The sequence below is a fragment of the Delphinapterus leucas genome, chromosome 1 (assembly GCF_059928025.1).
Source record: "Delphinapterus leucas isolate spDelLeu-1000000601 "Yukka" chromosome 1, BTC_Dleu_Yukka2, whole genome shotgun sequence".
Taxonomy (NCBI): Eukaryota; Metazoa; Chordata; class Mammalia; order Artiodactyla; family Monodontidae; genus Delphinapterus; species Delphinapterus leucas.
The window spans coordinates 65,837,938-65,862,581 of NC_143129.1; the positions used below are offsets into that span (position 1 = coordinate 65,837,938).

General features: G+C 39.8%; 1 protein-coding gene across 3 annotated transcripts in view; it reads left to right on the top strand.

Annotated features, from left to right (window-relative positions):
- F5 (coagulation factor V) overlaps positions 1-24,644 on the top strand; it is an 85,508-nt gene that overhangs the window by 59,805 nt on the left and 1,059 nt on the right. For 2 of the 3 annotated variants that reach the window (XM_022560156.3, XM_022560157.2), the window contains 12 exons: positions 316-2,935; positions 5,761-5,923; positions 6,669-6,905; positions 7,789-7,999; positions 10,924-11,103; positions 12,975-13,091; positions 13,979-14,050; positions 14,878-14,981; positions 15,583-15,738; positions 17,963-18,107; positions 20,451-20,602; positions 23,510-23,692. In XM_022560156.3, the coding sequence (XP_022415864.2) occupies positions 316-2,935; positions 5,761-5,923; positions 6,669-6,905; positions 7,789-7,999; positions 10,924-11,103; positions 12,975-13,091; positions 13,979-14,050; positions 14,878-14,981; positions 15,583-15,738; positions 17,963-18,107; positions 20,451-20,602; positions 23,510-23,692 (4,340 nt within the window). Of the gene's footprint in view, positions 1-315; positions 2,936-5,760; positions 5,924-6,668; positions 6,906-7,788; positions 8,000-10,923; positions 11,104-12,974; positions 13,092-13,978; positions 14,051-14,877; positions 14,982-15,582; positions 15,739-17,962; positions 18,108-20,450; positions 20,603-23,509; positions 23,693-24,644 lie in introns of those variants that run through there. The other variant, XM_022560158.3, reaches the window with a different exon arrangement.

The window sequence follows — 24,644 nt, forward strand, 5'->3', positions numbered from 1 at the left end:
GTTTTTTTCTCCCTAATTTTCACTGACCAATACTTTGGGTCTATATTCTGTTAAATGAGATAAATATGCTGATCACGTGATTGGATGTCATAGAAATGTCAAATTGCTAAAAGGTTTCCTATACACTTTACTCTTGATTTCTTTCCTTATGTCACTGTGGAACAGTAAACAACAGTTCACAGATCAGTTGTGGTCCACAGACCACAGTACCCCTGATGAAAGTTCACTGGAAATTATCTGCCACAATGGACCATAGGGTTTTTATACCTTTTTCTGTACTCAGAGCTCTCTGTTCTCTCTGTCTCTATTTTGTAGGAACTTGGATGTTAACTACCATGAATTCCAATCCAAGAAGCAAAAAACTGTGGCTGAGATTCAGGGATGTTAAGTGTATCCGGGATTATGATGATGACTCATATGAGATTATATACGAACCTTCAGGATCTACATCCATAACTACAAGGAAAATGCGTGAATCATCAGAAATCAAAGATAAAAATAATGATGCTGACTATGATTACCAGAACACACTGGCTTTATCATTAGGAATCAGGTCATTCAGAAATTCATCATCAAATCAGGAGGAAGATAAGTTCAATCTTACCGCACTGGCTCTGGAGAACAACTCTGAATTCATTCCTCCAAGTACCAACAGAACTGTTGGTTCAAATTCTTCTTCCCCAGGTAACATTAGCAGGCTTATTGCCAATAACTTTGCACAACCTCTGAAAATTCTTCCTCACCCAGAAGCCACCATAGCTGGTCCCCCGCTAGGACACACCAGCTTAGATAAGAACTCAATTCTCAACCCTCCCACAGCAGAGCATTCCAGCCCTTATTCTGAAGACCCTATAGAAGATCCTCTATACTCAGATGTCACAGGGATAAGCCTGCTTCCATTTGGTACAGAAGAATTCAGAAATCAAGAACATGCTAAACATAAAAGATTCAAGGCAGGAAGAGGCCGAGGAGCAAAGCATAGATTCTCCCAGATGGAATTCCCAGCACATAAAACTGGTAGACATTTAAGCCAAGGCAACTCTTCTTCTTCCAGAATAGGGCCCTGGGAGGACCTTCCCAGTGATCTGTTACTCTTACAACAAAAGGATCCATCTAAGATTCTGAATGGGGAATGGCATTTGGTTTCTGAGAAAGGCAGTTATGAAATAATCCAAGATGCTGATGAAGTTAAGGTTGTTAATAAGCTGCCAAACAGCCCCCAGAATGACTCAAGGACTTGGGGAGAAAACATCCCTTTTAAAAACAAGCATGGAAAGCAGAGTGGCCACCCAACGTTTTTTGTAACTAGACATAAACCTCTACAAGGAAGACAAGATGGAGGAAATAGTAGATTGAAGAAAGGCCTTTTTTTAATTAGGACGCGAAGAAAGAAAAAGGAAGAGAAGCCTGCACACCATGTTCCTCTATCTCCAAGGAGTTTTCACCCTCTGAGAGTAGAGGCCAACACCCCATTTTCAGATGGGAGACATAATCATTCATTGTTACTCCACACATCCAATGAAACATCTCTTCCCGCAGACCTCAATCAGACACTCCCCTCTATGAACCTTAGCCTCATGGCCTCACATCCTGATGGTGATCAAAACCCCCCAAATGACACCAGTCAGACAAGCTCCCCTCCAGATCTTTATCAGACAGTGAGCCCAGAGGAACACTATCAAACATTCCCTATTCAAGACTCTGATCCAACGCACTCCACTACAGTCCCCAGTCACAGATCTCTTCCTCCAGAGCCCAGCCAGATACCCAACTATGACCTAAGAAACAAGGCCTTCCCTACTGATGTTAGTCAAACGTTCCCTTCCTTGGAACCTGAAGTCTGGCAGACAACTACCTCTCTAGACCTCAGTCAGCCATCCCTCTATCCAGATCTCAGCCGGACCACCCTTTCTCCAGACCCTGGACAGGAGACTCTCTCTCCAGACCTCAGCCAGACAACATTTTCCCCAGACCTTAGCCAGGAGACTCTCTCTCCAGACCTCGGCCAGACAACCCTTTCTCCAGACCTCGGCCAGACAACCCTTTCTCCAGACCTCGGCCAGACAACACTTTCCCCAGATCTTAGCCGGGAGACTCTCTCTCCAGACCTCAGCCAGATGGCCCTTTCCCCAGACCTTGGCCAGGAGACTCTCTCTCCAGACCTCAGCCAGACAACGCTTTCCCCAGACCTTAGCCAGGAGACTCTCTCTCCAGACCTCAGCCAGACAACGCTTTCCCCAGACCTCAGCCAGGAGATTCTCTCTCCAGACCTCAGCCCGATGGCCCTTTCCCCAGACCTTGGCCAGGAGACTCTCTCTCCAGACCTCAGCCAGACAACCCTTTCTCCAGACCTTGGCCAGACAACACTTTCCCCAGATCTTGGCCAGACGACTCTTCCCCCAAACCTCAGTCAGATGCCACTTTCCCCAGACCTCAACCAGGCAACTCTCTCTCCAGACATCAGTCAGACATCCCTTCCTCTTGATCTCAGGCAGACATCACCTCCTCTAGATCTCGATCAGACATCCCACACTTCTGAATCTATTCAGTCATTGCCTCTCCCAGAACTTGGTCAGACTTTCCCTTATGCAGATCTTGGTCAGATGCCAACTCCTCCACCACATTCTCCACTAAATAACACTTTTATACCAAGAGAATTTAATCCACTGGTCGTAGTAGGCCTCAGTAGAGATGATGGAGATTACATTGAAATTATTCCAAGGCAGAAGGAAGAGAGCAGTGAAGAAGACTATGGTGAATTTGATTTTGTGGCCTATGATGACCCTTACCAAACCGATCTTAGGACAGACATCAACTCCTCCAGAAATCCTGACAACATTGCAGCATGGTACCTTCGCAGCAACAATGGAAACAGAAAAAATTATTTCATTGCTGCTGAAGAACTATCCTGGGATTATTCAAAATTTGCACAAAGGTTTGGCCAGTTCTCTCCTTTTATATTCTCACTTTTCCACTACTGCTAAAAAAAGTAATTACAGCAGTCTAAGGAGATGATTCTGGGCAAATTATACTAAGTGTAACTTATACTAAGTATCATTTAGTTTCCCTATTGCAACTTGGCCTATACTGTTTCCTTTGTCAACTCCAAGATTAGCTTCTCTACTTTGGGTGACATCTGGACAATATAAGAGCTATCACTCTAAGAAGTCTATGATATTTTGTAGTTAAATTAGCCCCCTCCTCTCTCTTCTTTTCTCATCACACATGTTCCTACCTCCCCTTCTTGCTCCAATGCCGAGCCAAACCTATCCATAGCTATAGGCTAATCAATATGATTTCACTGAAGTTGGCTTCAAATCCAAATTTGTGATGTAGAAATCTCCTTTTGCAATTACTTATTTAACAAAAACATTTTAAATTGTTTACTGATCGATATAAAGTATATAGCATCTTGGTGAAGATTAATTCAAATTCCATAAGATTCCAGTAGCAGAGGCCAAGGGTATAAAGTAGCTTAGAAACAAAAAGCAAGTTTATACCCTCAACTGAGCCATTCATTACATAATGATTTATCTTGATTTAAACTTTTGTTTTAACTTGGTTTATAGACTCACTCAGTCAATAACTCTTTAATGAGTACTTATTCTCTCCTAGGCATTGTGCTAAGTGCTGAGACTATAAAAGAGAATATAAACACAGGACTCCTGCCCTGATGGAACTTATGTCTAGTTGGGCAGGAAGATATGAACCAAGTGCTCACATAAATAAGTGTAAAAATTAACCATGATAAAGACCAATAAGGAAAGGTGATATATGGAGATATGAGAACTGGGGAGTCTGACTCTGGAGAAGCGGCGTTTGAGCTGACATCTGAAGATGAACAGGAGGTAGAGAGGGCAGAGCATTCTAGACAGAGAGAACAGCATGATGAAGGCCCTGAGGAAGGAGGAAGCCCTGAAGCTGAAGACCTGTGTAGCTGGAACTCAAGAAGAGGGCGGGTGCTAGGAAAGTGTTTGGCTAGCTCTGCAGAGATCAGATGCCACTAGGCTTTGTGAGCCCTGGGAAGAATTTTGATGTTTTTCAAAGAGCAATGAGAAACCCTTCAAAAGCTTTAAGCCATTCCTAGTTTACTGGAATGTGTCAGTTCCTTTCCCGAACCTTGTTACTTGCAGTCTTTTTAATGGAGGAGTTACACCAAGTGGCCCCCAAGATCTGCTGCAGCTCTAACATTTTAGGGTTCCAGCCACTCTTCAACCATAGAGTTGAAGGAGTTGATGCAATTTTGTAAGTGGCCTGACTTATAACAGAGAGTTTTTAAGGGAGCCACATGCATTTTTAAAAGATAATTTTTAATTTAATTTTGTTCAAGTGTGGAAAGCCATATTGGTCTGGGTTCTATATTCTGGGATGACAATATAGAGAAAGGAGAGAAAGGGGGACAAGAAGCAACTACAGATCCTCAGGGATATCATGGGGACCATGTGTAAAGTGTCCAAATATAGCCCACAGCTTTTACAAAAGCTAACTGTTACACTACTAAAGTTAAAACCAAAGTGCAACTAGAGTAAGCAAACACAATGCATGGCGTGACTTACAGAAATTATTTCATTAATCTGATGCCTGACATTTCCATGTTAGAATTCTGTTAGTTGAAGAGACTTTCTCCCTTGACTTCCTATTTAGATGTAGCACCCATTACTATATGAGAATAAATACTTTATCTAGGGATTTCTAAGCAAGTTACTGAGGGAATAAGGTTTTCCAGAGTGTAAAGGGATGGAACTAGTTCCTTCAAAATCCTATGTCCCATTCCAGATATGCAACCCATTTTTATGGCAACGTTGCTTTGCTCCTCCCCATGCGTTCTGTGAGACTGTATGTTATGCTTAGAGTCTGGAAGAACGGGGTTAATCCGGTAGAAAGGCTAGAAGGAAGGCAGAATGGGATTCTCTGTGGATGGCTCGTGTTGTGTAACAAATACTGTGAGACTGAGGGGTGAGCTTTTGGCCTGTTTCCCAGACTCCTGGGGAATTTAAGAGTCAGTAGGAAAATACGATGCGCTCTAGCTCCAGACTGAGCTGGTGAACTACATGAGGAACACTATGATTTAGCAAAAGCAAATGTGGGAAGAGTGGCTACTCTCCAGGTATAAAACACTCATCCATCCAGTGACCTCTACAGGGGTGGCGCTCTAAATCAACTGACTCTTATCACCTGCCTGTCCTGGCACTGTCCCATCACATGGCTTTGTCTGCTTTTGATATTAAAATCTGCTGTGTTAATATATGATTATATTTGTCACTCATTAATACATTAAATAAATGTCTGCTTACTGTGTGCCAGACAACTTGCTAGGCACTAGAAGTAAAAATTATAAGCGAACGAGGCACAATCCCTAACCTCATGGGGCTTTCACCCTAGTGGTAGAGTCAGGTATTAATAGATAATCTCATGAATAGATGATATATAATTTACTATATATACTATAGAAATATTATCAGAATACTACAGGGATTTACTATATATACTATAGTAGTAGTATAGAAATGTGAGGAATGCTAGAGATTTGACCCAGTCTAAAGGATCATAGGAGGAGATACCAAGAAATGATATATGAGCTGGGAATTGAAGGATATTTACTGGCTTGTGGTTTTAGTTATTTATATTTTAATTCATTTGTTCATCAAATGTTTATCAAATATCTTCTCTATATACTATATTCAGAAACAGATAATTTCCTAAATTCTTGAATGGTCTTTAACTTGTTCTTTTAAACAAATGCTATTATTATCATTTCAGTGAAGACATTGATGATGTTTCAAAGGACACCATATACAAGAAAGTAGTTTTTCGAAAGTACCTTGATAGCACTTTTAACAAGCTTGATCCTCGGGGAGAGTATGAAGAGCATCTTGGCATACTTGGTCCTATCATTAGAGCTGAAGTGGATGATGTTATCCAAGTAAGTCATCTTTTGAGCATTGCTAAGATCATCAGAGGAATTTCCACAACCACCAGAGGGTTGTAGAGATGAAAGTGGCAAGAGAGCTATGGTGACTTATTTATTTTTCAAAATCAACAAATAACTACATTTCTTTTCAAAGACTGCTTACCAAGTAACTTGCCACTCTTCAAGGAAAAAAAAAAAGATCTCATAATTTTATCTCTCCCTCTGCTAAGCTCCTGTTCATTCTATAAGGGCCAATTCCATTTCTCCTAAGAAACTTTCTTTAATTCCCCCAACCTCTCCTAAACATTCAACTGAATTGCTTCTCCCAGGCATTCCCACCTAATCCCATTCATATTTTGTTTACAGCACCTTTTGTCTCCAGATTTTTAACTTGCATTCACATGTGCAGTCTCTCTACGCCAGTAGGTTGAAACCTTATTGTGAGTAAAACCCAAGCCTCATTCATTTTCAGATCTGTAGCACCTATCTTTATCATTTCATTTGTAGATAATGTCAATACTTTTGCTTTGAGCCTAAAAACAAACCTGTTTTGGTGTTTCTGGAGTAAACTACTTAGGCCCTATCTCATAGGATGGTTGTAAAATTAGATGAAGTAATATACGAAAGTTACTTTGCAATTCTAAACATTCAATATATCTTAGGTTCAATTTAATAGCCATCCACTTTGACCCATAATGCTGACATTTTGGGGGCTTTATTAAACGTAAATACATTTGTGAATCATTCTTTTTTTTAGGTTCGTTTTAAAAACTTAGCATCCAGACCATATTCTCTTCATGCCCATGGGCTTTCCTATGAAAAATCATCAGAGGGAAAGACTTATGAAGATGACTCTCCTGAATGGTTTAAGGAAGACAATGCTGTTCAGCCCAACAGCACTTATACATATGTATGGCATGCCACTGAGCGATCAGGGCCAGAAAATCCTGGCTCTGCCTGTCGGGCTTGGGCCTACTACTCGGCAGTGAACCCGGTAAGCATAGCCATCGAAAGTTTTTGTCATTTCCCCAAACTTATAACCTGAGTCCATCAAATGGAAGTGTCACAATTATTTCTTAGTAAATATCTGTCTTTCCATGAGGACTGTGTAAGGATCATGGTCAACAGTCGACAGCTACCGTAATCAGGGACTCTCCATGCAGACCTTCAGATGACAGTGAGAAGCATTTGTTCAGTGGAAAGGAATGAGGAATACTTAAAAGGTTGGCCCTAGTTAGAGTGACTACCTTTACAGAAGAAGATGTTTATCTGCAATTTCCTTGAACAAGTATTAGCTTTCTTCTGCCTTTTCTTTTCTTTTTTAATAAAAGAACTACAAAATCAAGACTCCCTCATTTCGAGCATGGTAGAGAGCATAGACTTAGATTTCAATTCCTATCCTGTCACTGACTGTGTAGCCCTAGGAAAGTTACTTGAGCTCCCTCAGCCTCAGTTTCCAAAGTTAAAAATGAGATAACAGTATATAGCATATATAGTAGGCACTTGGTAATATTTGTTCAATAAATGAATTTATTTTTTACCATATAGGATTATTGTCAGAATTAAATAAGATACTATAGGCAAAATATTTAACATAGTAGATGCTCAATAAATAGTATTTATAATAGTATCACTATTATTATCATCATTATTATCATTACTACCATGTTGAAACAAAGGATTAATCAGAGGAAGTGACTATGAGTATCACAGAATTAGATGATCAATATCCAGGCTTATTAAGCTATTCATTTATAATCTTCAAATTCAGAGCCTCTGAGAAGGTCTCCTCTTCAGTATGATCAGTGATTGTCAGAAGGGCAAAGAAAATCTTGAGAAAGAGATAATACGTGCAATTTGCTCTTACTGTCTTCCAGGAAAAAGATATCCATTCAGGCTTGATAGGACCCCTTCTGATCTGCCGAAAAGGAACACTTCATAAGGAGACCAACATGCCTGTGGACATGAGAGAATTTGTCCTACTTTTTATGGTATTTGATGAAAAGAAGAGCTGGTACTATGAAAAGAAGCCCATGAGGTCTTGGAGACGCACATCCTCAGAAGTAAAAAACTCCCATGAGTTTCATGGTATTTTCCTCTGACTTTGATCTAGTCTCTGAACCTAATCACTGGGTGATAGTGATTCCTGCCCATAGGTCTTCCCAAAATTAGACATGAGATGCTTCTGTGGAACCAGGAGCTCTAACTGACACCAGGTCCTTAAATGTCTACGAGGGCTGATGTAACCTGGCAGGTGACACTGCAGGTGAAAGAGAGTATACAAAATCTGAAATCTAAAAGATAGCTCACAAGGCTGCTGCAAAACCAACCCAAGCAAACCAACAAAAAAGCCAGTGTGCTTCGGTGGGTAACATAAATTGGAAAGGAATTAACATCATTCTGCAATTTAAACAGTTAATAAAACTGTGTCTTGATCTCTAAAGGATCAATTATTTATGTAGAAGTGATCACACGCACTTTCAAAATAAGAATGACTGTAATATTTGTAGCTCTCAGCAGTTCCCAGGTGGCACCCAAAGCATATGTGGAGAAAATGATATAGGAAACTGTGTAGCCAGCTAATGGAAGAAGAGTGCCAAGAGAGCATTTGGGTGGGAAAAGAGGGGAAAGCATATCTACTCTGAAGTCCATTCAGGAACTTTGTCTTTAAATTGGCAACGGAACTACAGTTTTAGAGAAAGGCAGAATTTAGGATTTGGTGAACAACAGATATAATGACTTAGGGATCAGAAGACAAATGAAGACCCTGTTTTCAGAGTTTGATAAATGGAGGTGATTTCTATGAGATTTCTGATCAGGAAGGTCCTGTGCTTTGGGTGATGGGTCAGTCATTCAGTGTAATAGGAAAGAAGAGGCTTCAGGAATAAAAAAAAAAAAAGACATTATAAGCAATATCCAGTTCACTGCCACCTCCTCTCCCCAGCCAGTCATCAAGGCTAAGTCGGTCTATGCTCCCTCTCCCACCCCATTTATATACTCAGGCTACCCTTTTTAAGCTTATTTTCCTTATTAAACTTCTGTAAGTGTGGAATACAATCTGATCTCACCTGTAAAAACACTTTGGCGTAGAGGAAAGGAAACAATATGATTTACAGTCTGCTCCAAAACCCCACCCTCTGGACTCTGCTTATCACGCAAGGTTAAGAAATTCTATTAAGCAGTCTAGAATAGAGTCAGTTGAGAGCTGCCCCACAGACTCCAAGCAGAGCTTTCTTTTCTCTTCTCCTATAATCTCTAGGCCTCTCAGCCCAGGGTGCTTGGTCTCATGGGTAGGAAGCACATCCTCTGAAAATCTCTCAACCTAGTGGAAAGTACAGACTGCAGAATCAGACAGGCCCATTTCTTAGCTATGCTGTTCACTTGCTGAGTACCCTCGAGGCCCTGCTTCCTGATTCTTCAAAGAAAGCGTAAAATGCATCCAGTATAGTTTTAGTTTTAAATGTATTGTCGTCTAAATCTCTGTAATTTGGTAATCTTCCACTGTAGAACTTATCAGGGTATTTGATAAGCAGACCACCTATGCCTGGCCTCTGCAGTATGCACCGAGTAAATATGTGTTGGATTAGTAAACAAATGAACTTTATTCACTCAGCTCAATTTATCTAATGTTTACTGAGTGCCTACTCTGTTGAGTGTCTTCACTTTTGTATCCTGATGTAATGGTTTAGCAATGCTGACCTAATAACCACTGGAGATACCTTTTACTTTTAGGAGATCTATTTCTTACACAGAAACTAAGATGAGGAGGTGAGGCTGGTGTTATGAGTATGTAGACAGGTGCTTTCATATCTGATATAATTTTAAGAGAGCCAAAATGATCTCAACTCTTCTCCCTCCAAAAATTCACTTGCCTGGTTCCTGAAATTCCACAGTAGTCCCTTTAACTTTAGAAGAATAAACAACAGCCACCACCACCACCAAAACTTCCCTCATTTCAGTCCCAATTAAGTACGTGGTAGCATTAAGCTTTATCATTAAAAATTTGTATGCATTCATTTGTTAAGGTGATCAAGTTTATCAGATGCTTAAAAAACACATATTTCAGTAAGGAGAGAGTTGATAAAGTCTGAGAACCCTAGACATCCAAGCTGGGAAGGGGGCAGAGGAGCAATCAGACAAACGAGAGAATAAACATGAATGTCTAAGGCTGGTGGGTATAACAAAGATAAAGACCAACTTCCTGGGCTTCCCTGGTGGTGCAGTGGTTAAGAATCCGCCTGCCAATGCAGGGGACACGGATTTGAGCCCTGGTCCGGGAAGATTCCTCATGCCGCGGAGCAACTAAGCCCATGTGCCACAACCACTGAGCCTGCTTGCCACAACTACTGAAGCTTGCGCGCCTAGAGCCCGAGCTCTGCAACAAGAGAAGCCACTGCAATGAGAAGCCCATGCACCACAACAAAGAGTAGCCCCTGCTCGCCACAACTAGAGAAAGCCCGCGTGCAGCAACGAAGACCCAACAATGAAGACCCAATGCAGTAAAAAATAAATAAATAAATAAACTTTTTTTTTTTATTTTAAAAAAACCGACTTCCTAATTTTGCCTGGAACTATCTCTGAATTTAGGAGGCCTTAGAGTGATACACTGCACATCCCCTCACTTACCCTCTTTCCTCTAATGACTAGAGTTCACTTATCTGTCCACATTAGTCCTTACCCTTTTCGTAGCCTAGGAAAATTCATACTACAAATATAAAGAATAAACGGATAAAGCACAGAACAGGAAAAGTGTAAATCTGGGGAAAAGAGTGATAAACTGATTGGAAGGGGTACTCACCCACACTTCTGCAGTAGGCTGGTGTAAGAAGGAAAAGGTGGCTCTGTTTCAGCCTCTTACTGATATTATGACATATAGGGGGCCCCTTACTATGTCTGGGTGGGATTGGGCATGCAGAGTAATAAAGAAGATGGGTGGTGAGCGGAAGGCCTCATATTTCCTCTTTCCTGATGTTCACAGATTTTTGACTGATTGCAACTCTCTGTCCTTTCAGCCATCAATGGGATGATCTACAACTTGCCTGGCCTGAGAATGTATGAGCAAGAGTGGGTGAGGTTGCACCTGCTGAACGTAGGCGGCTCCCAGGACATTCATGTGGTTCACTTTCATGGCCAGACCTTGCTGGAAAATGGCACTCAACAGCACCAGTTAGGGGTCTGGCCTCTTCTGCCTGGTAAAGATCTCGACAATGAAAAGAGGTCCCTGTGACAAAATGGCGAGAGCAGACAATCTTAGCGTCTGTAACTTCCTCATTCCCTCCTTGTGCATCTCCTTCCAAAGGGGTTAAAGCATGGGCTCTGGCATGGATCCTGGGCAAAGCCATATTCTAAACCTGCATGCAGAATACAGAAGAGTCAGCTAAGTGTCTGCACTGTTTGTAGCACCACACAGACTAAATGTGCAGCCCAGGCTTCTTCTACAGAGATGCTCTGTCTACTGCAGATTCTTCCAAGCCATGATGTGTCACGCAGGCCAGGTCTAAAGCAGATTACAAAATGAATCCCACAAGGTTCAGGCAGCTAAAGCTTTCTGTTGGGCGGAGATCAGAAACTTACCAGGATTTCGGGGCTCTTGAATTCTACTCCTCACTCTATCACCCTGATATCTTTGGGCAAGTGACTGTAGGAATCTGAATCTTAAACTGATTCATGAGGGGAAAAATATATTTTTAAATGATTCTAAAAGCTAAAGAATAATAAAGGTATTTAAAGCTTTTCATATGCAAAATAATGATAAGGTTTAAACAAACTACAATCATCAAAAAGGATTTTTACGTGCCAGTGAGTTGTTTGTAGGTGTGTATCACAGGTGTGTGAGTGGAGGTGTAAGTGCTAGATGCCATTGATCTTCAAACTGCAGGGGGCATAATACAAATTTACAAAGCTGGTTAAAACACAGATGCTAAGGAGAGATTTTGCTCTCAGAGACTTCGATCTGATAGAACTTGGGCAGGGGCCCAGGATTTTTAACATTTTTTTTGCATTTTTAACAAGCAGCCTACCTTCCATAAATGCTATCTGAGAAGCTAGTCAGGGCAGTCCTTTGACAGGACTTTGGGTGGGGAGGTTGCTGTGTGAATCAGCCTCAGATGTAGGCACCCAAGTCCAAAACGGGCCCGATTTAGTTAAGGATGGGGGTAAACAGGGTCCTTGTTTGTTTGAAACATGCCAGTTTCTCATTAACAAAGCTATAAAGACCCACTCTGTTAAAATCAGGGGCAGAAAGGATTAGGTCAAACTCACTCCTAACTTTTCACCAAGTGTTACCAGATCAGTCATCCTTTCCATGAGCCTGCGCGCGAGAAGCTGGGGTTCGCTGACCCACCTAAATCTTCATACCTAATATCAGCATTACAGAGTAGAAGGCTGGAGGTCATTTTTTAGCGTGTTTGAGGAGGATGACCATCGGCTATTACTTTTTACTCACAATCTAGGAAATGGTCACATATTATAGTCAGCAGAATTTAAGTATTAACTGGCAGTAGGTAATGTTAAATACCAGAATGGATAATCAGAGATTTCAGAAATCTCACTCTTTCAGTGATTTTCTGAAACAATTTTTGTACATCTCTCTCTAAAATGTAAACTTTATAGAAAAATTGAAACGTGGGGGAAGGATGTTTTATTTTCTCAGATAAAAAAGAAAAACTAGAGAAATGAAGAGAGAGAAAGGAAACATGTACAGTATTTTTGAGGCCCAATGACATCATTCAAGGTTGCTTTGATAAGCTGTATTATATATGGGTTAACTTGTAACATTATATTTAGATAAATGAAAGTTTCTTTCTAGTAAGGGGTGTTGGAGATTTTTTAAAGTCCCAGGGCAATTTATTTTTAGTAAGTTTGTGTGTGTGTGTTGTCATTGTTGTTTTGTTTTGATCTCTTTGTTACACCTGTAGTCCTGCCTAAAGAGAAATGGGTAACTCTTAAGTTATATTCTAAACCATTTGCAATTCAGGGATTTTAGGATTCTTTGGTAGTGGTCAACCAATGTTAACCTGTTAATCTTTGTGTATGCAATGTTGTCCTTTACACTCTATTTTAGGTTCATTTAAAACTCTTGAAATGAAGGCATCAAAACCTGGCTGGTGGCTCCTAGACACAGAAGTTGGAGAAAACCAGAGAGCAGGGATGCAAACGCCATTTCTCATCACAGACAGAGGTATCATCCAAGAGCCACATTATTTTTTTAGCAGGAGAGTGCCTGTTCCTAGAATATTACCAATTTTTAGATTGGAAATATTCAACTCTGAGAACTCTGACATAACAGAGGCATAATCTGTAGCCGTAATTTCTTTTATTCTGACCTATAGTCTGACTATACTGCAAACATCAGTTTTAAGCCAAATGGTTCAAACCAAAGGCATTCCTCTCATTTGAGGAACCAATATAAAGCATCCTCCTTCATGATTTGTGATCCATGGGGCAGTGAATATAAGAAATTCTCCAGACTCCCAGAGTAGAGGAGGGGAGAGAAACCAGGAATTCAACTGTGACCGAGATAGTCACTGAACTTGGCATTTCAGTATTTGAGAAACACAGTTTCCATCTGTCCATCCGTCTGTCCATCCAACCAGCCAGCCAGCCAGCCAGCAAGCCAGAATTTACTAAGCACCTGTTGAGTACCAAGCACTGTGGCAACATCCAGATAGTTCAGTGGCTAGTATTCCCTTCTTTGATCGGTATATAAATAACATTGTAACTTTCAGGTCAACTTTTGAGAACATAGTCTTATGAGGGATAGTACTTAATATTGTAAAATGGCTTATTTTAAGATACAAACAGATGGAAATCAATTTAAAAAGTATCTGCACTTCAGGATAAGTTGTTTTCCACTAGGGCATCACTAATTTTAATTTCTATTAAAGGACCAGTTCTTGCTAGTACATTTACGATTTTATGGTCAGACATATTTAAGTCAGCGCCACACAGGTAGGTGAAAACATCTAATTACTGACCCACTAGAGGTATAATCTATAGCCATAGAGATTTTACTTTATTATATATACTCTCTAAGCAAAAATTATTCATTGTTCTATTTTTTTGTAGACTGTAAAATGCCAATGGGACTAAGCACTGGTCTCATAGCTGATTCACAGATCAAGGCTTCTGAGTTTTGGGGTAAGTAGTAGCATCATAGCCTGTAAAAGGCACCTCCTACAATTGTGCTGTATACGGCCCACAAAACTGTACATGACAATGCTGCCTATTGAATCCATGGGCCATTGCTCCTCTCTAGGCTTTTCTCTACCACAACATAGTAAAACAGCAGTAAAATATCTAATTACTGACCCACTAGAGGTATAATCTCTAACTGGAAATTTTACTTTGTTATACGTATTTTCTAAGCAGAAATTACTCATTATTCTGTTTTGTAGAATGTAAGATGTCAAGGGAACTAACCCGTGAAATATTCTAGCCAGATTCACAGGGTCTTCTATAAGACCAGGTATTACAATCCCCATTATCAGAACCCTTTGCTGCATCAACCATGCATCTGTTCAAGAAACTTTTTGTTCACCCACTGTGCGTCAGGAACTCCTCCTAAGTTTCCTCTCTCTGCCTCAAACTCTTCCCAACATCAGAAGGTCAATTGTAAGGGATCATGAGGCTCCCATAAATTCCTCCCATGTCTTTCTGTTAGGCAGACACACTAGGCAGAAACCATATCAACATAACTGAGAAAAAATAAATGTGACCTATATGCAGTAAAGGGGGTGGGTGGTAGTTGACAGCTGTCCAAGCACAGGCCCGAAACCAAGATTTCATAATCAGGGACTGACTTAGTAGCTGAGGCCCGTGTCAACGACCTGGTCTCCTAATTGCAACAGAAGTTCCTTGAGGAATCTGGTTTCCCACTGGGACTAAACTCACTTGAGAAATTGCTAGCTGTATGTTTTTTGTTTTTTTTTAATTCAGAATAAATTATTTTCTTCCTTTGGATTTAGGTTATTGGGAACCCAAATTAGCAAGACTAAACAATGGTGGATCATATAATGCTTGGATCGCAGAAAAACTTTCAGTAGAATTTAACCCTAAACCTTGGATCCAGGTATATCTTATTAACCTGATATATTAACCTGATAATATTTACTGCTACTGTAATAGTAAAAACGTGGGGGTTTTTGTTTTTGTTTTTTGGCAGCACTACACGGCTTGTGGGATATTAGTTCCCTGACCAGGGATTGAACCCAGGCCCTCAGTAGTGCAAGTGCAGAGTCTTAACCACTGGCCTGCCAGGGGATTCCCTGTAATAATAAAAATGACAGTGATTTAATAATTTCTTCTTGTTGTTCTTGCAATGTTGTTAGGGGAAATGAAAATTACTAGGTGCTAGGCACCATTCTAAGTACTTTACATGCTCAAAATTAACCCTATGAGGTTATTTTTAGTAATATCCCACTTTACAGATAAAAAAAAACTAATGCACAGAGGGATTAACTAACTTCCCAATGTCACATACACTAGTGAGTGTTTGAGTTTGGATTCAAGTCAGGTACCCTGTGCTCAAATACAGATTGCCCCTAGCCATTTTATTAGTTTGCTAGGTGTTGGTTCTTTTTTTCTAAAGAAGGTTAGTTTTACAATGAATTAAGGCAGTGTGTGACTTGTTGACGAGGATGGTTCTGCTTAATGGCTTTTCTATATTGCAGGTAGACATGCAAAGGGAAGTCCTGTTCACAGGGATCCAGACCCAAGGTGCCAAACACTACCTGAAGTCTTACTACACCACCGAGTTCTTTGTGGCTTACAGCTCTGACCGGACCAACTGGCGGATCTTCAAAGGAAACAGCACTAGGAACGTGATGGTCTGTGTGCACTGTTGTTTCTTCCCGAGCCTAGGGTTACTATATCTTTTTTAAAAATACCTTTCTGGGTGTTATAAATACAAACGGCTTTCTTAGTGTCTTATGGAGGAAAGAGGTAAAATGACGTGTATATATGTATTACAAATTAAAAGGATAAGCTTGACTTCTGAAATTCCAAAACTCCATAAAACTTGAAAAAAAAAATCTCTTTATAATCAAACTAAATACCCAGACTTCTCAGATTGGCAGATGATAGGCAGTAGGGTAGAATATCTGGTCTTGTGCCTTAAAGAGCTCATGCTAAAAACTGGCCACCGAGAGTTTTGATTTTACTAACTCTTACATTTTATTTTGTTCTCTATTTCAGTGTAACTGAAGGAAATTATAGTGTTAATACCAGTAATGGTCTGAGGCAGTGTGATTCTCACATTTTCTTTTTGCTGCCATGCCTGAGGAGTGACTTTCCCCTGTTGGACTGTCCAGGGGCTCAGCCTGTTTATTCCCAATGACCCAATTATACCAGCCCTAATTCTTCCCCTTCTCCCTCACCCCCCTCTTCAAAGAAAGCTATCTGAATGCAAGGAGTCAGTCCACCATTATTACACTGATAACCATGAATCAGTTTCATTTTTTCTGTAAATCATTTACTATGTTACTATCTTCTGTGTTATCATTTAGCTATTTCTAATAATAAATTATTTGCACTATACCTTAGAATAGATCATGAAAATCTTAAATTATGGTTCTTAGCAATCTGTATTGGAGACAGTACACAAATTACAGTTAAAGTCCATAGCTTAAAGATTTTTGCATCTATGTTCATGAGGGATATTTGTTGGTAGTTTTATTTGTTTATACATTTTTTGTTTTAAAATCAGAGTAATACTAGCTTCATAAAATAAATTAGGTAGTGTGCTCTTCTATTCTGTTTTCTGGAAGAGATAATCTAGTATTGGTGTTAATTCTTTAAACATTTGGTATAATTCACCAGCAAAACCAGGTGGACCTGGAGATTTGTTTACTGGGAATTTTAAAATTACAAATTCAATTTCTTTAAGTTACAGGCTCTTCAAATTACCTATTTCATATGGGGTGAATTTGGATAGTTTGTGTTTTTTCAGTCAATTGGTCCATTTCCTCTAAGTTGTTAAATTTATGTGTAAGAGTTGTTTGTAGTATTCTCTTATTATCCTTTTGATGTCTGCAGGGTCTGTAGTGATATTGCCTATTTCATTTATGATATTGGTAATTTGCATCTCTTCTCTTTTTGCTTTGTCAGTCTTGCTAGAGATTTGCCAATTTTTAAAGATCTTTTTGAATAACTGGCCCTTTGTTTCACTGCTGTTATCTATTGCTTTTCTGTTTTCAATATTCCTGATATCCACTCTTTTGTTTTAGTTGGCTCTTCCTGACACTGTTCTGGCAGGGAAATGGGATGGGGCACAGCCTCTTTACAGCCAGATAGAGGTCAAAGTCCATTCCCTACTTGGCCTCCTCTGTTGACACCGGAGCTGGGACCCCTCCTCTTTGCTGCTGGGGGGGGGGGATGGGATGGTATCCACTGACACTGCAGGAGTGGGAGCCTTATTAGAAGCTGGAAGAGATGAAGATCCTGGGTCTCTATTTGGCTTTCTCTGACACAACCCCAGTCAGGGTGTTGGGGTGCCTCCTTACAGTCTCATGAGCATGGAAGTCTAGGCTCCCCAGCTGGCCTTTGCTGCTGTGGGTAGGGAAGGGGCCACAGTGTTTTCTATTCTATGATGTTTGGCTTGAAGTAGAATAATTGTTATCTAAAAGTTTTCTGTCTTGTTAGACTGCTCTTTTCTGGTCCTGAGGCTAGAGAAAGAAGGCTTTTGCTGGCTTTTATTTTGTTTTTGGTCTGCACCTATTCGTGTTTCCTGGTCCCTGGCTTCTTTACTTATAAGTCTGTATATGTGGTAAAAAGAAAACCCAGGGGACTCACCACTGTGTTGTTCCTTGGGTCCTGAGAACCCTAGCCAGTCTGCCTTTTCTCCACCTTTCAGAGTCTTTTTATGTTTTCAGTTGTGCTTATACCATCTTCCTGAAGTGGAAATATTCCCAGGTATCTTTTAAGACCAAATTAATTTGATTCAGGCTACATGAAAACTTAATATTACAATATTAAATTGGATGAAAATTTTATTATAAAATCACCTTATAGAGAATTGTTATAATATAACTAAATTTTCCTCTCTTCCTCTAGTATTTTAATGGCAATTCGGATGCCTCTACAATAAAAGAGAATCAGTTTGACCCACCTGTTGTGGCTAGATATATTAGAATCTCTCCAACTAAATCCTATAACAAACCTGCCCTTCGATTGGAGCTGCAAGGTTGCGAGGTTAACGGTAAGGAACACAGATGCATTGTTTGCTAGCTGCCACTCAGAAAATCAAGATTTGGGGGGTATGGGAGAATGGGTAGAATTTTTAGTTCTCTTCACTTAGGCTCCTAGAAAAACCTTTGTGAAACAGAGGTTCCACTCAGGTAAACTCTCATTGTGATCTAGACTGAGACTGGTTCTGTCAGCCGGAGGGCAGGCTCTCTGAAGAACTCCTGGATCACATGGATACTGCCTTGACCCTCGAAAGAAGGGCCCTAGCGAAGAATGACCTCCATCAGCCCATTTTCAATAAGAACTGAGAGTCAAACTAGGTCTGACTCTTCCAAAGTCTTCCAGCCAGGTCACTCAGACTTTAATGTAATAAAAGTATCTAGCAACATTACTGGCATATATTAGGTGTTCAGTGAATGTTTTTGAAATATACATCTGCCTCCCAACTTCCTGAAACCTTCCTTGAACTCTGTATTCTGTTTCACACTCTATGTAGGTATCCAAGCCTTTTCTATGTAAGCTTCTATTTTTCAGGGGATGTAATGTGACTTGTGGTATAAATAAATCTAGATAATCATAAATGGCCATAATAAAATTCTACTCTATATAACAAGATGCTTAAGGATTTTATCAACTCTTCTTCTTCTCTGACTCTTAAAGTGGTGCTTTCCAAATTTTTTCACTTCAAAGCACATATAAAATATAATATCTGTCTCACAGTCTGGGGTAAAAGAATGAAGCAATCCACCCTGGGCTTGGCTGATCTAGGCGCCACCTAGCTGCTCAAGGGCTGAGGGGGGAGGGAGATCAATATACAGTCACACCTGTCCAGCAAAAATATTCTTCAACAAGGAAGGCAAAATAAAGACATATTTATACAATATATATGTATATATGTATATGTATATGTGTATATATATATATACACACACACACACACACACACACACACACAGGCACACCTAAAACTTGCTGTGGCACATCTGTTGAGGAGCTACAGTGCCTTCTCTCAGGGTAGAAGGAAGAAACCATGGCTTACAGTGGAGAAAGCTGAACCTTGGAATAAGTTTCTTATCAGCTGATAAGAAACTTGTAAGCAGATAACAGTACAATAAACTCTTGATATTCATGAGGGATATGGAAATGGGCATTTTGCCAATGTTCAGATAGCAATGCTATGTAACATCTTCCACATAAAATGCAAATTTGGGGGATTTCTCTGGCAGTCCAGTGGTTAAGACTTTGCCTTCCAACGCAGGGGGTGCATGTTCGATCCCTGGTGGGGAGTTAAGATCCCACATGCCTCATGGCCAAAGAACCGAAACATTAAACAGAAGCAGTATTGTAACAATTCAGTAAAGACTTTAAAAATGGTCCACATCAGAAAAAAATTGCAAATTTTGATCAGGCAGGAAAACCTGAAACAGCTCTATAAGTCATTATCGTTTTTCTTTCCATATGGTATGCAATGTAATGGTAGTTTGTTCAGGTCATAGAGTCAAGCTACCCTAAAATGTGACATTCAACAATGTTAGTCTATTTAAAACCTCTATTTTCTATACAAGAAGTATTACTTTTTAAGATCTCTTCACTTTCTTGATGTTTATATAATTAGTATTAGCAGTAAGCTTTCTTCTTTGAAGCCTTTTTTTTCATGAAGAAAGTAAGGTATCACTTCAAGAAAACGTCTGCATGATTTGCTAGCAAGAACAAAGTGTCACAAAGAAGATGATGATGGGCAGTCATCTGGGCTCACTCACTAGATATGTTTCTTACACTCACGGATCAGCTTTGTTGCCTGTGACATTCAAATTTATGCCTTGGCAAAATTCTAAAGGGGGTATCACATGAAGCACCCTCAAAGGGTTGGAAATAAAATATTAAATGTGACTACTAAGGTCCCCTATAACTTCTTCTTTGTAGCTTTTGTTAGAAGAAATAGAGTATGTTTTTATATACATAGATACTTTAGGAGTATTGTCTACCTCAAAGCAAAGAACAAAGGTTCCATGACTCACTGAAGGAGGGAAATGACATCAAATGGTATTTGATGTCAGGCTTCCTGGGCTCAAAGCTAGTTTCTGATTCTTCTAGCAGTATTATTTTAGCCAAGTTACTTTTTCTTGCTGTGCTTTTGTTTTCTCGTTCGTAAAATGGAGATATTTAAGAGCATTAAGTAATACGTGTGAAGCCTGAAAACAGGGTTTAGCACTTGGACAATAAATGTTCATTGCTGTGATGGTTGTTTTTGTCATTACTTAGCAGTAATATTATTTCTTGTCTCCTCTGAAGTGCAAAATGCCATGCAAGGAATATCAGTGGTATATAATTAATCACATTACTTTTTTCTTGACAGGATGCTCTACACCGCTGGGTATGGAAAGTGGAAAGATAGAAAACAAGCAAATCACAGCTTCCTCAATTAAAAACTCTTGGTGGGGAGATTACTGGGAACCCTTCATTGCCCGTCTTAATGCCCAGGGCCGTGTGAATGCCTGGCAAGCCAAGGTGAAATGTCCCCTGCAAAGGGAATTCTCTCAGCCTTTCAGAAGAAAGCATAGACCCTCACTACAGGGAACATGGGGGCCCCGGGAAGCCAGAGTATCATCTCCTGCTTCTGCAGATTATGGTCCTAGGTCTGAGAACTAGGCTGTGTGCTGTCTTGATAGCTTTAGCTCGAACTTTGGCTCGGAGAGAAGTTATTATCTCTGTGGTCTTGATTTAGACTAGGGGTGGGCAAAATTTTTCTGCAAAGGGCCAGATAATATTTTAGCCTTTGTGAGACATACATTCTCTGTCATAACTACTCAACTCTGCCACTGTTGCAGGGAAGCAGTCGTCAACAATATGTAAATGCATGAACATGACTGTGTTCCAATAAAACCTTATTTACAAAAGCAGGCAGTAGGCCAGGTTTGGCCTCGGGCTGTAGTTTGCCAACTCCTGAGCGAGACAACTTCCATTAGGGATAAATGACTTAGATTTGCAACATCTTGTCTTCTTTTTGTTCTCTCCAGAATTTAGCAATATTATTCATTTTCTTAAGAGTGTCATTTAAATTGTTTTGTTCTCATTTTTTCAGAACTTTGTAACATTCCTTTTGATAATTGGCAGCCTGATAAGATGCTGCAAAACCAGGTTTATAAATATGTGATCTAAGTTTTGTAAACATCTCGCAGAGAGTTATATTGCCCTTGATATTAGCCCATTGAGTAATTAAGGTAACTTTCAGTTCTAGGGTAACTATTAATAATTGACTCATATTTATTTCATTCTTCGACTGACCTGTAAAATCTGAATGGCATCAGAAATCAGAACAGTCCAGTCAATCAACTTAATCCAGGTTCCCTGTTTTCTGTCCTCCTAACTCCCTCCCTTAAGGAAGATACACTCCAATTCCCTGGACTCTGTATAGAATCCCACATCCTAATCTTAAATCAAGCCACCAGATAAAAGAGGAGGGAATGGTGTGATGCAAGGGGAGCAAATAGAAGAGACTATCTGGGCCCAATACAGAGAGTCTTGGGCAACTATGTCTGTGCCTTGAGACTCATTTCTGGATCATCACAGAATCACAGAATGTTAGAAAGGCAAAGGGTTTTACAAAGCATCTGGTTCAGATTTTCCTTTTAAGTCCAAACGCAAAAGAGGTTAAATAATTTTAGCGTAGCCTGGTGGCGGAATCAGGAATCCCACTCTCCCGATAGACAGATCTATGCTCCTTGCACCATTTGAAGCAACCCAAGCACCTCATTTTGCAATTTTGCAAAGGGGGGAACTGAGACCCACAGAAGTTAAAGTAATAAAAGTAATAATGTTGTGTAACATTATATTGATTTAATTTCTATAATATAAATAAAATAAAATAAATATAACTAAAATAAAGGGACTTCCCTGGCATTCCAGTGGTTAGGACTCCGCTTCCACTGACAGTGGCCTGGGTTTGATCCCTGGTGGGGGAACTAAGATCTTCAAGCCATGCAGCACGGCCCAAAAAAAAAAGTTAGAGAGAGGGTATCAACCAATTCTTTCCCAGATGCCCCTTTAGACCTGTTCATGGTGTAACCTTGTCATCCCACCCTCCATTTTACAGCCTTTAAAAAAATTTTGCCCTCTATATAATTTACTCTTAGTTTTGTGATATAGTAAAGGCTGCAAAGATAAAAGTCTAATTTTAATTTTTAAAGCTGTCATTTTAAATCTGGAATTTTAGGTCAAAACTATTTGTTTCACTTAACCTTCAATAGTATGAAATGTCATGTACAGGGTTTCTTTAGAGAGGTGGAAAATCTAAGCCAGACATATGCAGGTATGCATGCAGACTGAAGTGTCTCTACCTCTTTGATGCCTCCAAAAAAAATGTACACCTACAAAGCTCCCCTAGCTATCTATATGCATTCTGTATCGCTCGTACAACCTTGATTTGAAGACACACTAAAACACCACCAGATGTCACTAGAGGGTGTTACAAAATTAACCAAAATTATCTAATACAATCATTTTAATTCAATTAATTTGCTTAAAAAATACAATAACATGTGACTACACATATACGTACACATGTGACTACACATATATATACATATGTGACTACACATATACATACATATGTGTATACACATATATACATACAGACATGCACATATGAGTGATGTTGAGAAAATATATCAATATTCATTATTTCATATAGAATTGAATGAGACTATGGGGCATGATAAACCTCCCAAAGATGAAAATTAATCTCAGATTACTCTAAAACTCAATTAGTCTTTCTGATTCTCTTTCTCCAAGCGCCTATCATCAAATAAGGCATTTTGTTAGGCCAGAGACAGGACAACTACTATGCCATATCCAGCCCTGGGTGTAGCTTTATTAGGTCTCTCAGATATTACATTTATTTGAAATATCAGAAAAGAAGAAATTGGACTACTTCTCCTATTGGACATTAGCAATGGAAAGAAAATTGGGGCTTTTCTAAAATAAGTTAAATTGGGAGAGGATACTATCTAATTCTTTCTCAGATAACTCTTCAGTAATATCACCATAGCATTTAAATAAACTTGCTTAAGAGAAAAATATTTACAGGTAATTTAGCAATTTAATACTTTTTCTCAAATAAAATGTATTTATTTGTTGAGCACCATCTGTGTGCCATACATCGTGGTGAACACCTGAAAACAAAACTAAGTCCCTGCCCTCAAAGGGTAAGGAACACAAGTAAACACATAACTGTTGTACAATGTGTGAAATATTCCAAAAGTTTATAAACCTGCTGACAATAAACAAGAAGGAACAGGGAAGGATTCTAGGAGAAAGGGAATCCTCAGTGCATGCAGCTCAGTGCATTTCTAAGTATCTTGGTCTAAAAAAGCAAAGGTTTTAACGTCAAATGCATTGTTCTAATCATTTTCATAGGCAAACAACAACAATCAGTGGTTACAAATTGATCTGCTCAAAATCAAGAAGATAACAGCGATTGTAACACAGGGTTGCAAGTCTCTGTCCTCTGAAATGTATGTGAAGAGCTACACCATCCAGTACAGTGACCAGGGAGTCAAATGGAAACCTTACAGAGAGAAATCCTCGTTGGTGGACAAGGTACAGGGGTATCTTGGCAAAAAGAAAACAATTTGAAAACTGCTATGATGAGAACAGAACCTCAAATTTGCAAATAGTTCTTTGCATTTGATAAGCGTGCTCTGACATGCGTCACTCTTTAAGTCTTCTAAGTCCTAGCTCTGTAAGTAGCTGGTCTTGGGACAGGGACCATGCACACTGTCTTTCTGCTTTGACTGAGCCACCTATAAAAGAATGAGGACAAAACAGCAGCGGGTGGTGTGAAGTTTAATTAGCTCTGATTGAGAAAGATGGTGAAAGGGTTGTCTCAGCCTGCTTGGACTGTATAACAAATTACCATAGACTGGGTGACAAACAAAAAACACGTATTTCTCACAGTTCTGGAGGCTAGAATCCTAGATCAGGGTGCCAGCATGGTTGGGTTTTTAGTGAGGGCAGTCTTCCTGGTTGTGCTTTCGTATGGCCTCCCTTGGTGCGTGCACACACAGAGATGCCATGAGGGCCCTACCCCCATCCTAGCCCTAATCATCTCCCAAAGGACCCACCTCCTCCTATCATCCCATTGAGGATTAGGGTTTGAACATATGAATTTTGGAAGGATACAAACATACAGTCTGTAACAGGGGTCTAGAAAACCTTCTACCATATTAACATTAGCTTGGATGTACTTGTTATTCATGGCTGATCACATACATACCCATGGCCATATACCTTTCAGTGTCATATTGTTATTCAAACAATTGTTATCCTTCCTGATGAGGAGACTAATTTCCTGCAAGATGAACTATTCCATTATACTCCTAAATTCCTAGTTATACGGTTTTAAAATACTACCAGAGGCAAAGCTAAGGAGAGGAACCTAATATTCCAGGAATGGGAATTGGGCTGAAACCAGCAGGAGGGACAACACAGGAGAAGGGGATGGAAATTTATGCTCATCACGGGCTCAGCACTTAATCTCAGTTAATGGATT